This window comes from Scleropages formosus, chromosome 7, assembly GCF_900964775.1.
Source record: "Scleropages formosus chromosome 7, fSclFor1.1, whole genome shotgun sequence".
Lineage (NCBI taxonomy): Eukaryota > Metazoa > Chordata > Actinopteri > Osteoglossiformes > Osteoglossidae > Scleropages > Scleropages formosus.
The window spans coordinates 10507386-10518967 of record NC_041812.1 but is presented as its reverse complement, the minus strand read 5'-3'; the positions used below and the strand labels follow the sequence as shown (position 1 = coordinate 10518967).

At 48.2% G+C, this 11582-nt stretch overlaps 1 protein-coding gene across 1 annotated transcript; it reads left to right on the top strand.

The window, feature by feature from the left end:
• The first annotated feature begins 851 nt into the window (after positions 1–851).
• LOC108937605 (junctional protein associated with coronary artery disease-like) lies at positions 852–9912 on the top strand. The gene is made up of 3 exons (XM_018757623.2): positions 852–1373; positions 4286–8100; positions 8854–9912. Exons 1-3 carry the CDS (start codon positions 1099–1101, stop codon positions 8895–8897), a joined length of 4134 nt encoding a protein of 1377 aa, XP_018613139.2. The 5' UTR covers positions 852–1098; the 3' UTR covers positions 8898–9912.
• The last annotated feature ends 1670 nt before the right edge of the window (positions 9913–11582 follow it).

Sequence of the window (11582 nt, the reverse complement as noted above, 5' to 3'; positions counted from 1 at the left end):
CTTCCGACTCGGTGGCAAGCGATGGCCGAGAAAACCAAACGATTTAGTGTTAAGTAGGGCCATAGGGGGCACAGTTTTTGGACCTGTTGCCTTGTGTTCAAAGGGTCCATGTTCAAATACTACTTCCAGCTTTAATACCCTTAATCCAGGTTCTTACTCTGAATTGATACAGTAAAACTTAAGCAGGTATATACAATGGAGATGAGTGTAAGAATATAAACCTAACACAGTAAGTCAGAGCTTTCCATTCCCAGCTAATTGAATAAAATGATAAAAAAATTAAATCCATATTGACCAGACCTCTCCTGTGGTTTGAACACGGAAAGGAAAGTGTTGACGGTGCTAGAGATCCCGCCAAGCAAAGTGTGAGAGAACTCGGTCAACCCCTCATGGGCATCTGGGTGCTCGAGGGGACGCAAATCTGAGGTTCCCTCAGAACTTCCCAGTATCCCCTTACATCCTATAAAAAGTACGTTTGGTGTCTGAATGTTTGGTAAAATTACATAAGATAAACTAAAGTGCAGAAAAGGAGTAAAGCCAAATGTAAAAGTCAAACACAAAAATAGTGGCATCACGTTTACTGGTTAGTTTTTTCACTTGTTGGGGGGCAGATGGGGTCTGAACTTGTGCACATTAAAACATCTAATGGTTGGTAGCCTCTAAGTCTGGACCGCAGACTCTACGGACCCCAGAGTCTCCAGGTCGCCTGTCCTGCCCAACCCCTGGGGTGCGGCAACTCGTATCTCTGGCCGGAGTCTTCCCAGCATCCGGCGGTGTCCGTTCCGTCACTATAAAAACGTCGGCAGAGGGGAACCCGCTCCATAGCGACGCTGGGGATGAGGGGAGGGGAGTGGAGAGGAGGCGACCGGGCAGGCGGGTACGGTCGCAGTACGAGTCAGCGCCAGGCTCGGAAGAAGCAGCCTTTGCTTCCAGCTGCACGGTAGTCAGAGTGGGACCTCCAGGATAAGTGTGTTAATGTTTCCCTTCCTGTGTCTCCCCCCTGCGCTCACAGTGATGGCCTGCACTTCAGAGCTGCGGACCAGCTCCCGGCGCTGAGTGCGGGGGGCGGGCGCTCGTCCTGCCGGGGAGGAGCTCACCATGTACAGCGTGGAGGACCTCCTCATCTCTCATGGATACAAGCCGGCCAGGAGCTCGCGCCGCGAAGCCGCCGCGGAGGCGAGGCCGGGCCGCGGGGGAGCGAGCGGGCGAGCGGAGCCAGCAGACACCGGAGCCTCGCTCGGCAGCAGGCAGGCGCACAGTTGCCCCGGCGACGGCGAACACGGGGAGAGGAGCCGGAGGAGAGAGGAAGCAGCAGGAAGCAGTAATCCTGGTGACGTGCGGACCCAGGGTGCTTTCCTTACCGCGGGTGGTGGGTGAGTCCTTTGCTCTCTGCGCAGAGTCGGGGGCATCTCTGGAGCAGCGAGGCCTCGTTGACTTCCAGAGCTCTGGCCTGGGGTTGCGAACAGGGGCCTGCAGGCCTCCGTCGCCCTGTACTACACCTGTGCTCCGTTCCGCTCCCTTCCCAGAGTGGAACATGGGAAAACTTTACAACCCACATGGACACTACAGTGTGTTACAGTAAAAATTTCTCTGGGTCTGTTAAATGAACATGTCTGTTTTTTATATGAAATGTTTTATGATGTCATTTAGCACTCGCAGGGGAGACGAAAGCGGGGGGCAGCAGGTGCCGGAGCAGTTAGAGCTGTCCTCTTATAGTACACCCGATTAAGGTTCCTGCCGTGGATTGATACAGTAATTGTACCAATTATAATTGTATCGGTCGATCGTATCACATGATACGGAATTTGACACTTTAGTTGATACAGTATGTGTGCAATTTCCTGTGGGATCTTTATAAAAAAGTAAATAACTGTAACTAGCTCAGTGTACAAACTACTGAAGTTACTTTGGACGGAGGAGTCGGATACTATAAGTACACAAGTAATAAGCTGAGGACTATAGATGGCTCTTAAATTGCAAGCAGTGACTCTGACCAGCAGTGAAACCTGTCGTTTACTTAAATAAATAAATAAAAAAAAGAAAAGGAAATTTACTTCATGGGCCTCAAATAGAAAAAAGTGTCAAGGTTGTTTGCTTCGGCGGTTGAAAGGAGACCGAATGAATGACGGAAGAATGATGGCAGAATGGCTGAAATGATTTTTGGGAAGTCTTTTCACAAGTGATTTGATTACATTGTATCATACTTTTATGATATGACATTTTAAACAGTTTAAATGTTCTCGCTAGCCCAGTGAGGTGGTACATCACTTCTGTGCTGATGTAGCAATGCACCTTTGGAAAGATATTGTGATCGTAAGATGGGCGGCACGGTGGCACAGCGAGTAGCGCTGCTGTCTCACGGCGCCTGGGTGGTGCGAGAGGATGTGGGTTTGATCCCACTCAGTCTGTGTGGAGTTTGCATGTTCTCCCCATGTCTGCGTGGGTTTTCTACTGGTGTTCCGGTTTTCTCCCATAGTCCAAAGACAGGCTGTGAGTGACAGAGAGAGTGTTTTCCACTGATGTATGGATGAGTGACCCAGGGTAAGTAGTGTATCTAGCAGTGTAAGTTACCTTGGTGAATTAGGGGTGTGGGCTCATAACACTACATAGAGTTCACTGGAAGTTGCTTTGGAGAAAAGCGTCTGATAAATAAATAAATAAATGTAAATGTTATATTGAGTCGGGGGGCACGGTGGCGCAGTGGGTTTGCCCTGTGCCTGCTCTCTGGTGGGTCTGGGGTTTAAGTCCCACTTGGGGTGCCTTGCAATGGACTGGCATCCTGCCCTGGGTGTGCCCCCCTCCAGCCTTGCACCCTGTGTTGCCGGGTTGGGAGAAGCGGTTTCAGGCAGTGTGTGTGTGTGCGCGTGTGTGTTACTGAGCTGTGTAAATAAGTATGTCAAATCACTGCTATAGACATACCCTTGCATGAAATTTTACCTGGATAGCTAAATCATTTTCTTGAATAAATGTGTGTCTAGGATGAACATCATAGGGGTGAGGGAAACGTTTGTGGGATCATGAACAGGTCTGGATCAACAGCATACTTCACCTGCCGACAGTGATAGTATTAGTGAAAAGAGCCACATTCATTTTCTCATACAGACAATAGAGTTTCTGGCACTTGAAAACAGTATATAAATACAGTATATACTTAGAAAAAGGGAAATGTGAATACAATGTAAGATTTAGCTAAACAAAAAAAAAAAAAAAAAGTCTTTTAGAGTTTGGGAGAAATTAATTCAAAGTCAAAGTCAACTTTGTCATTCTCACAATATGTTTAGGACAAACACAGGAGTGCAATAGTGTTTCTCCTGGACCACTGCGTGAACATATAGGACAACATATACTATTAGTGCTACAAAAATTTACAATAACAAGCTACAAAACTAAAAACGTTCCGGGATAAAGTGTATATGTTCAGTTCAATAAATATATTTTACCGGGGATAGTGAAAAAGTAGGGCGGGTCTGGTGGAGCCGGCTCGTACGCTCCTGCATTTCTTCCCAGATGCCAGGAGGGTGAAGGGGCTGTGGGAGGGGTTTGTGAGGTCACCCACAATTCTGGAGGCTTTGTGGGCACAGCAGGCATGGTCGACATCCTCTAGGGAGGAGAGTGGGGCACCAGTGATCTTCCCAGCTGTAGTCAGAGATATTGCAGTTCCCATAACATGCAGTGATATAGCTGGTCAGGATTCTTACAATAGTGCCCCTGTAGAGCATGTAATTGCTAGTTAAGCACATATATCCAAAACAACTAATGCTATTTCTCATATTTATACAGCCGCATAATTTTTACTGGACTAATTGAGGGTAGGGGTGCGGTGGCGCAGTGGGTTGGACCACAGTCCTGCTCTCCGGTGGGTCTGGGGTTCGAGTCCCGCTTGGGGTGCCTTGCGGCGGACTGGCGTCCCGTCCTGGGTGTGTCCCCTCCCCCTCCGGCCTTACGCCCTGTGTTGCCGGGTAGGCTCCGGTTCCCCGTGACCCTGTCAGGGACAAGCGGTTCTGAAAATGTGTGTGTGTGTGTGTGTGTGTGTGTGTGTGTGTGTGTGTGTGTGTGTGTGTGTGTAATTGAGGGTAAGTACCTTAATGGATCCAGGGTACTGCAGAAGTAGAATTGGTTAAGCCCTAAGCTGACAGACTTGAGGTCATGCCACTGTACTTTACCACAGCTCCATCTGCTGGCCCTTATTAACGTCCACATAATTCTATGAAACTTTTTAAAGTAAATATTGGTTTCTGAAACCTGAGGACTCCACTCACACAATTCTCCTTTCCTTATTCTCTAGGTTCTGTGATGGACCGTGTGGATTGTACTGTCACCCGCGGTCAGATAGAGATGTCTCCTACTGGAGGCGGAGGGGCCAAGACTTCAGTGTCCCCCTGGGCTATGCAGATAGTCAACCGAAGACGGAAGCACCGGGGAAGGTAGAGCGCAGGTCCGAGTGGCAGGCCTGGGAAGAGACCATGTGGCTGAGAGGGAGGGCAGCAGGAAGCCGGGAGCCGTGGATGGCGGCAGGGGACAGGAAGTGTCAGAGTCTTGGCACAGAGGAGTGGAGATCGGCCATCGGTCTGGGCCGCCAGCTCTCCGACAACGAGAGCCAGGTGTGGGCTCATGAGCAGCTCCACCAAAGGCCTGCAGAGGGCGCTATCCACCCCAAAACCAAAGGGAAGTCGCTGTCTCTCCCCAGAGGGCTGCCAACAGAAAGTCTGACCGTTTATGGCAGCCAGCGTGCAGACGGCAGCGGTTCTCTGGGGTCCTACCAGAAACACCCCGAAAGTGCGGTGTCACATGAGCTGTGGACAGAGAACGGCCGGTCGCTTGGCCACACTTCCCTCTTGCCAAAGCCTATGTTCAGCAGGCCTGTTAAGCCTCCCTCCTATGAGGCACACCAGCAGACACGGGGCAGCTGGGAAATGCTCGCCGGGGACCTGGGACCCAGGCCCAGAGACCGAGTAATCCGTCTGTCCAAGAGTGGGGAGTTCAGCCAGGAATATTTTGCACACCCGCCTGCAGAATCTGGTTCGGGGCCTCCAGGTTACATACCTCCACCTTCTTACACGAGACCACAGCTGCAGAACGGGGCCCAAAAGAGCCACAGCCAGGTGTGCGGCTTCCTGCTGAAGGGGGAGGCAGAGCCTGGGGTCTGGGAGGTAGGGAAGTGGCCTTGTAGATCAGTTAGAGGCTCCTGGATGGAGTACCAGGAGGAAAGAGGTGTTGCCTGTGGCAGACAGGCCTACCCGGGGTACGTGGACCAGCGTCTGGGATGTGTCCAGTACTTGCCGTTCCACGACCCGCGCGTGCGACACATCTCAGGTGGACAGTGGGGAAACTCTCTGACCGACTCAGACAAAATCAGAAACATCCATAGAGAGGTTCCCAGTGCTAAAGTGTTAGGACAATCCACACGCGATAGTGCCTTCCTCCCCCCAGAGGGGCTCACTCCCAGTACGGACCTTAGCAAAGCGTCTCCTAATGACAATGACGTCGGCAATAGGTGGAACAGCTGTGTGCACAAGGGGAGTAATAACTCTGTTGCAGTTGACCAAAACAGTTCCGAGAACCACAAAGCTTTTCCGTCGACATCATCAAGGGAGAATGGAAATGTGGAGCAAAGTTTTCCCGAAGCGATCGCTCAAGTGAAGAAAATCGAGCCTGCAGTTGAAGCGGAGAAACCCAAACAAGTGAAACGGAAACTCAACGAGACCATCTTCTGCTTGGTTTCCATCCCTGTTCACCTTCAGCCCGACCGCAAGTGCTCCGATGTGAATAACAACGAAACTCCGAACACGACAGAATCGAGCAACCCCATTAAAAATGACACAAGCCACTTGCAAAACCAAAGTCTCCCAAGCACATCGTCAACGAGTTTGGAGCTGCAGCAGCCCCTGGGCAGCATCACAGATGAGAAACCGCTGAGGAAGGTCTGTCTGAAGAAAGAGGTGTTTGACTCACGGTCCATCAAGCTGAGCAAACATATAGAGCTGCGATACTCCGGCTCTTGGCCGGGTGATCAATACCGAGACCAGGAGACGCAGACCAGCTTCTGTGAGGCTCCCGAAAGTTCACTTCAAGGTCCCCCAAGCCTCCAAGCACAAGATCAGGGCCAGAGCACCTCCAGAGCTGCTGTGGAAACCAGCCTAGGGACGGACGGCAGCAGCACACTCACATTTCACACCATGAAAGGGCAGAAAAGCTTGAACCCCTCAAGTAACAGCGCCTTCTCCAGGACCTCCACGTATTCCAACCGGTTCACCAAGAGCACAGCGCTGCCAGGACTTGTCTCAGGAAACAGTGAAGGGAAGGACACTGGTCCAGAGGCCTTCGGTCAGTTCTTGCTGAAGCCCGTCAGCCGACGCCCATGGGATGCAATCGAGGAGTTGGAGTCCTTCAACAAGGAGCTTCAGGATCCACTCAGCAAGAGCACCAGTGTGGACAAGTGCATCGAGGACCTCAACGAGGCATACAAAGACATCCTCGAGTTGAGCAACACCAGCAATAATTTCGAAAATATCAAGGTGCAAGATCTGGAGCTCACACAGGACAAAGAAAATATGCAAGGGGAGTCCCACTGCAAGTCCAAAAAGATTAGGCCCACAATTAAAAGTTGGACTGCTTCCACTGATCTGGTATATCGAGGGGTGAAGAGTGCATTCTCCAGAAGCACTGGGAAAGCAATGAGCTTCAGTAACCAGCAGCAGCTGGAGGAAGTTTCCGGCCTCTCGGAGAGTGGCTTTTTAAACTACAGCTTGCCCTCTCAGATCCCGAAGAAGGTTGACATCCTTGTTCAGAGGGAACCCCAACGCAGGGATGTGGGTGTAACTGTGCACCCCTCTGTTGAACCCGTGTGGGCCGCCGGGAAGCTGATGCAGGACGCCTCCACGCTGACAAGTCCCCCGGATTACGAGGACATCTGCCATGCCCTGCAGTTGACACGGGATGTTGGAGGCTGGAACAGGACCGCTCCAATTAAACCGACAGCTGGCAACCCTGACAGAGGATCGCCTCAGAACTCATGCAATTCTGCCGGATTGAGTTCGGCCTTCGAGCAAGGTGATTTCTGTCGTAAAACGGAGGCAAAGGCAGAGGGGAAGCAAGAGAGTTCAGCTCCACAGTTTGCTACAGCGAAGAGCTCTAATATTCTTTCAGTCAGAGGTCACAGGCCCCAAAATCCGGATGGTCCCCGCTGCATTGCCCGCAACAAAGTGCCCGATGCAGAAGATCCACCTGGAGTCAACTCCGGTAACAACTCTGATCGTTTTTATTGGAGGAGGCAGCTGTCATTAGCAGAGAGACATCTGGAGACGCTCCTCATCAATGAGACGTCCAGTGATGCACCATTAGAGGACCTGAGCACTCTGTACCAGGTGAAATGTGCCCAGGGCATTCCTGAGAATGAGTCCCTAGAAGAGAGGGCAGCCAGGATACTAGGCATCAATGTGCCCGCAGAGTCTTTAGGAGTTGTGAACCCAAGTAGATGTGGAGAAGAGGCTAAAGAGGCGGGGGAGGTGGAAAGTAAAGCGCTTCCTTGCAGAGAATCCTCAGAACCGAACGCAGGTGGAAGCCTTTCAAATCTGTCTGTGCAAAGTGAAAAGACATCTGATGCTCAGGAGCTGGATGTAAAGGTGCAGGAGATGGAGAAAGTAGAGGCCAGTGGTGATGGACCAATCGATAGTACCTTTGTGGAGAACACCCCAGGGCTCGACGAGTCCCCGGAAAATGAGATTCAGCTGTCTGCAGACATTGGCAGGAATGACAAGCTGTCCCTGAGCGATGATAATGGTAACGACCACAGGGACCCCAAGGGTGCTGCGTGGATAGTCAAGAACCCCGGACAAGAGCATGTTGCCTCAGCAAGCACTAATGAAACGGGACGCCCGGAGGTAGATCTGGAATCCCAGCCGAAGCACCTCAGCCCTTCGACCTCTGACTTTGGCGATGGGGTGGAAACTTGGAGCCATCCGGAACCAGAGCTGGATGACCACTTACAAGTGCCCCACCAACCCCGCACGGTTGCCAAGAGGGAGATCACGCTGCCTCCAGGACCCTGCAGCACCTCCAGTGAAGAGGGAATAAAGGATGTGGAGACGCAGTCCCTCTCGGGTGAGCACCCTTGCCTCTTACATCTGTCGTCTCTGAGCTGAAATTTTTGTCCAAGTTTGTTCACAGGTCCAACAGAAATCCCTAAATTGTTTGCCATTTTTTGTTATTGATTCATGCTTTGTCTGGTATTAACCAGTCAAACCAGAAATCAGCTTTGGCTTATGAAGTTTAGTTTAAAAAAAAAAAAAAAAAAAAGGCAAGAGCAGAGTTTTTCCACATTTTTTCCAGTTTCTTTTGTCTCACAGCCACAGAGTCTGTCTGTATGCTTTAGGATTGTGATTCTTTATTTATTCTCCTTTACAGTAAAACCCAGAGTGTGGTCACTTCTGCTTTTCACAAGAGGGCGCTGTTGTAAACATTGTTTTCCTGTCTCCGGTTAATTTCAATAGCAGGTCTCCCTGGTCAATGTAAGCTAAGGGGCTGACTTGTCGGATTCCCAACAAGACACTTTATGGACCATTTATATGTTGTAATTGGACAGATGGGATGTGGAAAATCAGTTTTGTGCAATTTCAGTGGGGAGAAACTGGCTCAAATTGCAGATATGGGCGACAAGATATGAAGCTGTTGGAACATAGTTTGAAGAATAATGGTCATGAATTATATGTGTACAGAAGAAGGAAATAAGGGTGAAGGGATATAACGTACGTTTCGTGCTAATCGTTATGCCTTTGGATCTCGCGTTGCATTGTGTCTCGTATTTGCATTCTGTTTGCACAACGCTATCTGAGACATGCTGCGCTGTCCCATCAGACCACACGGACTCCTACGACCCGAGCCATGTGGAAAGGGTGTGAGACCAGCGAGTTCCGGCACCGGGACCACAAGGAAAGCCTTCATCCCATCCTCACGACACACTGATGGCCTTCTTACTCTTCTTCTTCTTCTTCTTCTTTTTCTCCGACACAAGCATTGTCTACACGGGGGTGTGACGCCAAGCGCCCTCACCTCCCACCCCCCCATCTTCATGCTGGGGTTCTATCCATACGGGCTCATGTTCCCCATCTGCCTCATCTGTTCCTTGCCCAGGATTTTGCAGCACCGCTGCGTGTTCCAGCTACCCCTTTTCACACCGCCCCACTCGTGCGACAGCCAGGTGGCCCTTCGTACCCGGAGCCGCTCCGTCACAGGAAGCCGCCCAGTTTCAATCTGTGTCGATGGCCCAAATTTTACAATTTGAAAGAGGCAAGGAAGTTTCGGGAAGATGAGATCGAGCGCTTCGGCACAGCCCGATTAAAATATCATATCAACGGTATGTGATCTGGCCTGTACTTTTCCCCGCTGAGTTATTAATGTATGTTGCTGATCTGTTGTTTATGCCTTTTTACCATGAGAATGTACTCAGCAGCAGGGTGGGTCCAGGCTGGGTTACAGAACACTCTAAATAATTAAATACTGTTAGGTCTGCTGTGCGCCACACCTCTTTGTTTTCCTGGCACAGCAAAGGAGGAGCGCCGGGCGTGGTCCGTACACCACATTTTACGGTAATCGCATCAAAGAGAGCAATACGGTCGCCCAGGGCTCCTTAGGAGCCACAGGCGGGAGACCCTTTCAGTGTCATCACTTTAAGCCCAGCTGAAAGAAACCGCACTGTTTCGGTGTGGCAGGGTGCCTCTGTTGAAAGGAAAAACATTTCTCTGAATATTTATTTTTATCGCATCAAAAATTCCTAGTCAAGCTAAAATAATGTACAAAATGAATTAATGAAGTATATTTTAAATATTCCAAAACAGGTTTTGTATGTTATCATATTTTATTTGCCTGGCTTTGATCAAGCTGGAAATATCGTATGCCTGTATATTATCATGGTAGAGAATATAATTTTTATAAAATGCTTTTTAAACAGTGAAAAATTGAGACGTATGAAGATAACTGCAGCTTTGACCGCTCTGTTCTGTTTGTGAATGATAGTTTTTATCATAAGCTGAAGATATAAACAGTGTTACAAATAGCCAAAAACCTTCAATAGGCATAAAAAAAAACATTTTATAATTATTTATACTGCCCATAGAGCTCATATAGGAGGATGTATGGATGTCAATTATCATTTGAATTAATATGGCGACATAACTGCTTTTCTTTAAAAGTCCTCAAAACTGATTTCTTGCCGTTTCTTTCATTTCAAAGGCACATTATAATAAATTTTTAAATATATATATATATATATATATATTATATATAATATATATATATATATTTAATGTAGCGATATATAGAGTGCAAAGCATAAAGATGCACAGTACCGGTATGTGTTTAAGATAAGTACTTTTACTGTTTTACCGCTTATATTTTTTACAAACTCTAATAGAAGCCGCTTAACATCACATAAAGAGAAAATTTTGTTATTTGTTAACTCAGTTGACTATGTATTAGATCTGACTGTGCAATATCGAATGCCATTTTTAAACAGTACAGGCCATTATGGCCACTTAGTTTTTGCAGTTATGAATACATAGAGTACATATGCAGATTATTATGTTATTACTGTAAATTGTATATGCAAGGATGTGTGCAAAGGCAGTTTTTTTATATTGTCGATGATCCGCTATTGTTGAAGGAAGGGTGTAATAGCAGCGAATGTATCCAAAGGGCCCGTTGTTGCCGGGACGATCGGCGCGCAGCAGAAGACCCCCCGCATGAGAGGGTTCGAATCACTGCAGGTCCCCCATGTCAAATTATAGCATCCTCTTGAAGCTCTGAAAGGACAGGACGTAGCAGTGGCTTAGGTAGTCAAGAGCATCACCTGCACATCAGTCATCGCCGTCATAGAAAGAGAGCCCCCTCCTGGCCACTCTGACTCACGCCCCCCCTCCCCCCCTCCCCCCAGCACTCTGGCACACCAGGTGAGGAGCTGGAGGACGTAGGTGTCTTTAATGTTTTATATTGCAGGTTACATGCAACATGAACTATTGTGCACACCTTGTAATATTGTCTATTTTCATATGAAATTTTAAGTGCTTTTTTGTACACGCTGGCATTTTTTTTCCTTCTCTTTCCTGCCCAAAATTCAGGGAAGAGGAGAAAAATGCACACATTTGCATTTGGTACAGTGAATCTACCAGATGAGTAACCATTATCTTTCATAATGCATATTTTTTATTTACAAAACTATGCCAAGTATTTAAATCAGAAGCTATTTTTAGAGAACGTTAAAGAGAACTCATTTGTCTTTTCTTTTAAGGTGCATCTACCTTTTTGTATTCACGAGACAAAAACTGAGAGAAAATGGACATGTGCAACTATTGTAAAATTATACAGGCTGTTCATAATAAAGTCTTTGCATGAAGGTCTTGTTTCTGCGTCCTTTTTGTGATTTTTTTTTTTTTTTTTTTTTTTTTTTTTTATAAATTTCTGAATTAATACTTTTAAACTGAATGTGTGTCATTCAGTGTTTTTTTTTTCCTTTTTTCCGCTCGGTGTCCCTGCGTCGAAGGGATGACTGGAAGGACAGTAGGACACGATGCCCCAGCAGGACCTGGCTC

What these genes read in the sequence shown, in the direction of transcription:
- LOC108937605 (XM_018757623.2), top strand. Translation starts at nt 1,099, where the DNA reads ATGTACAGCGTGGAGGACCTCCTCATCTCTCATGGATACAAGCCGGCC. An exon ending in TTCCTTACCGCGGGTGGTGG is followed by an intron (nt 1,374 to 4,285) that starts GTGAGTCCTTTG and finishes CTTATTCTCTAG; the next exon opens with GTTCTGTGATGGACCGTGTG. An exon ending in GGAGACGCAGTCCCTCTCGG is followed by an intron (nt 8,101 to 8,853) that starts GTGAGCACCCTT and finishes CTGTCCCATCAG; the next exon opens with ACCACACGGACTCCTACGAC.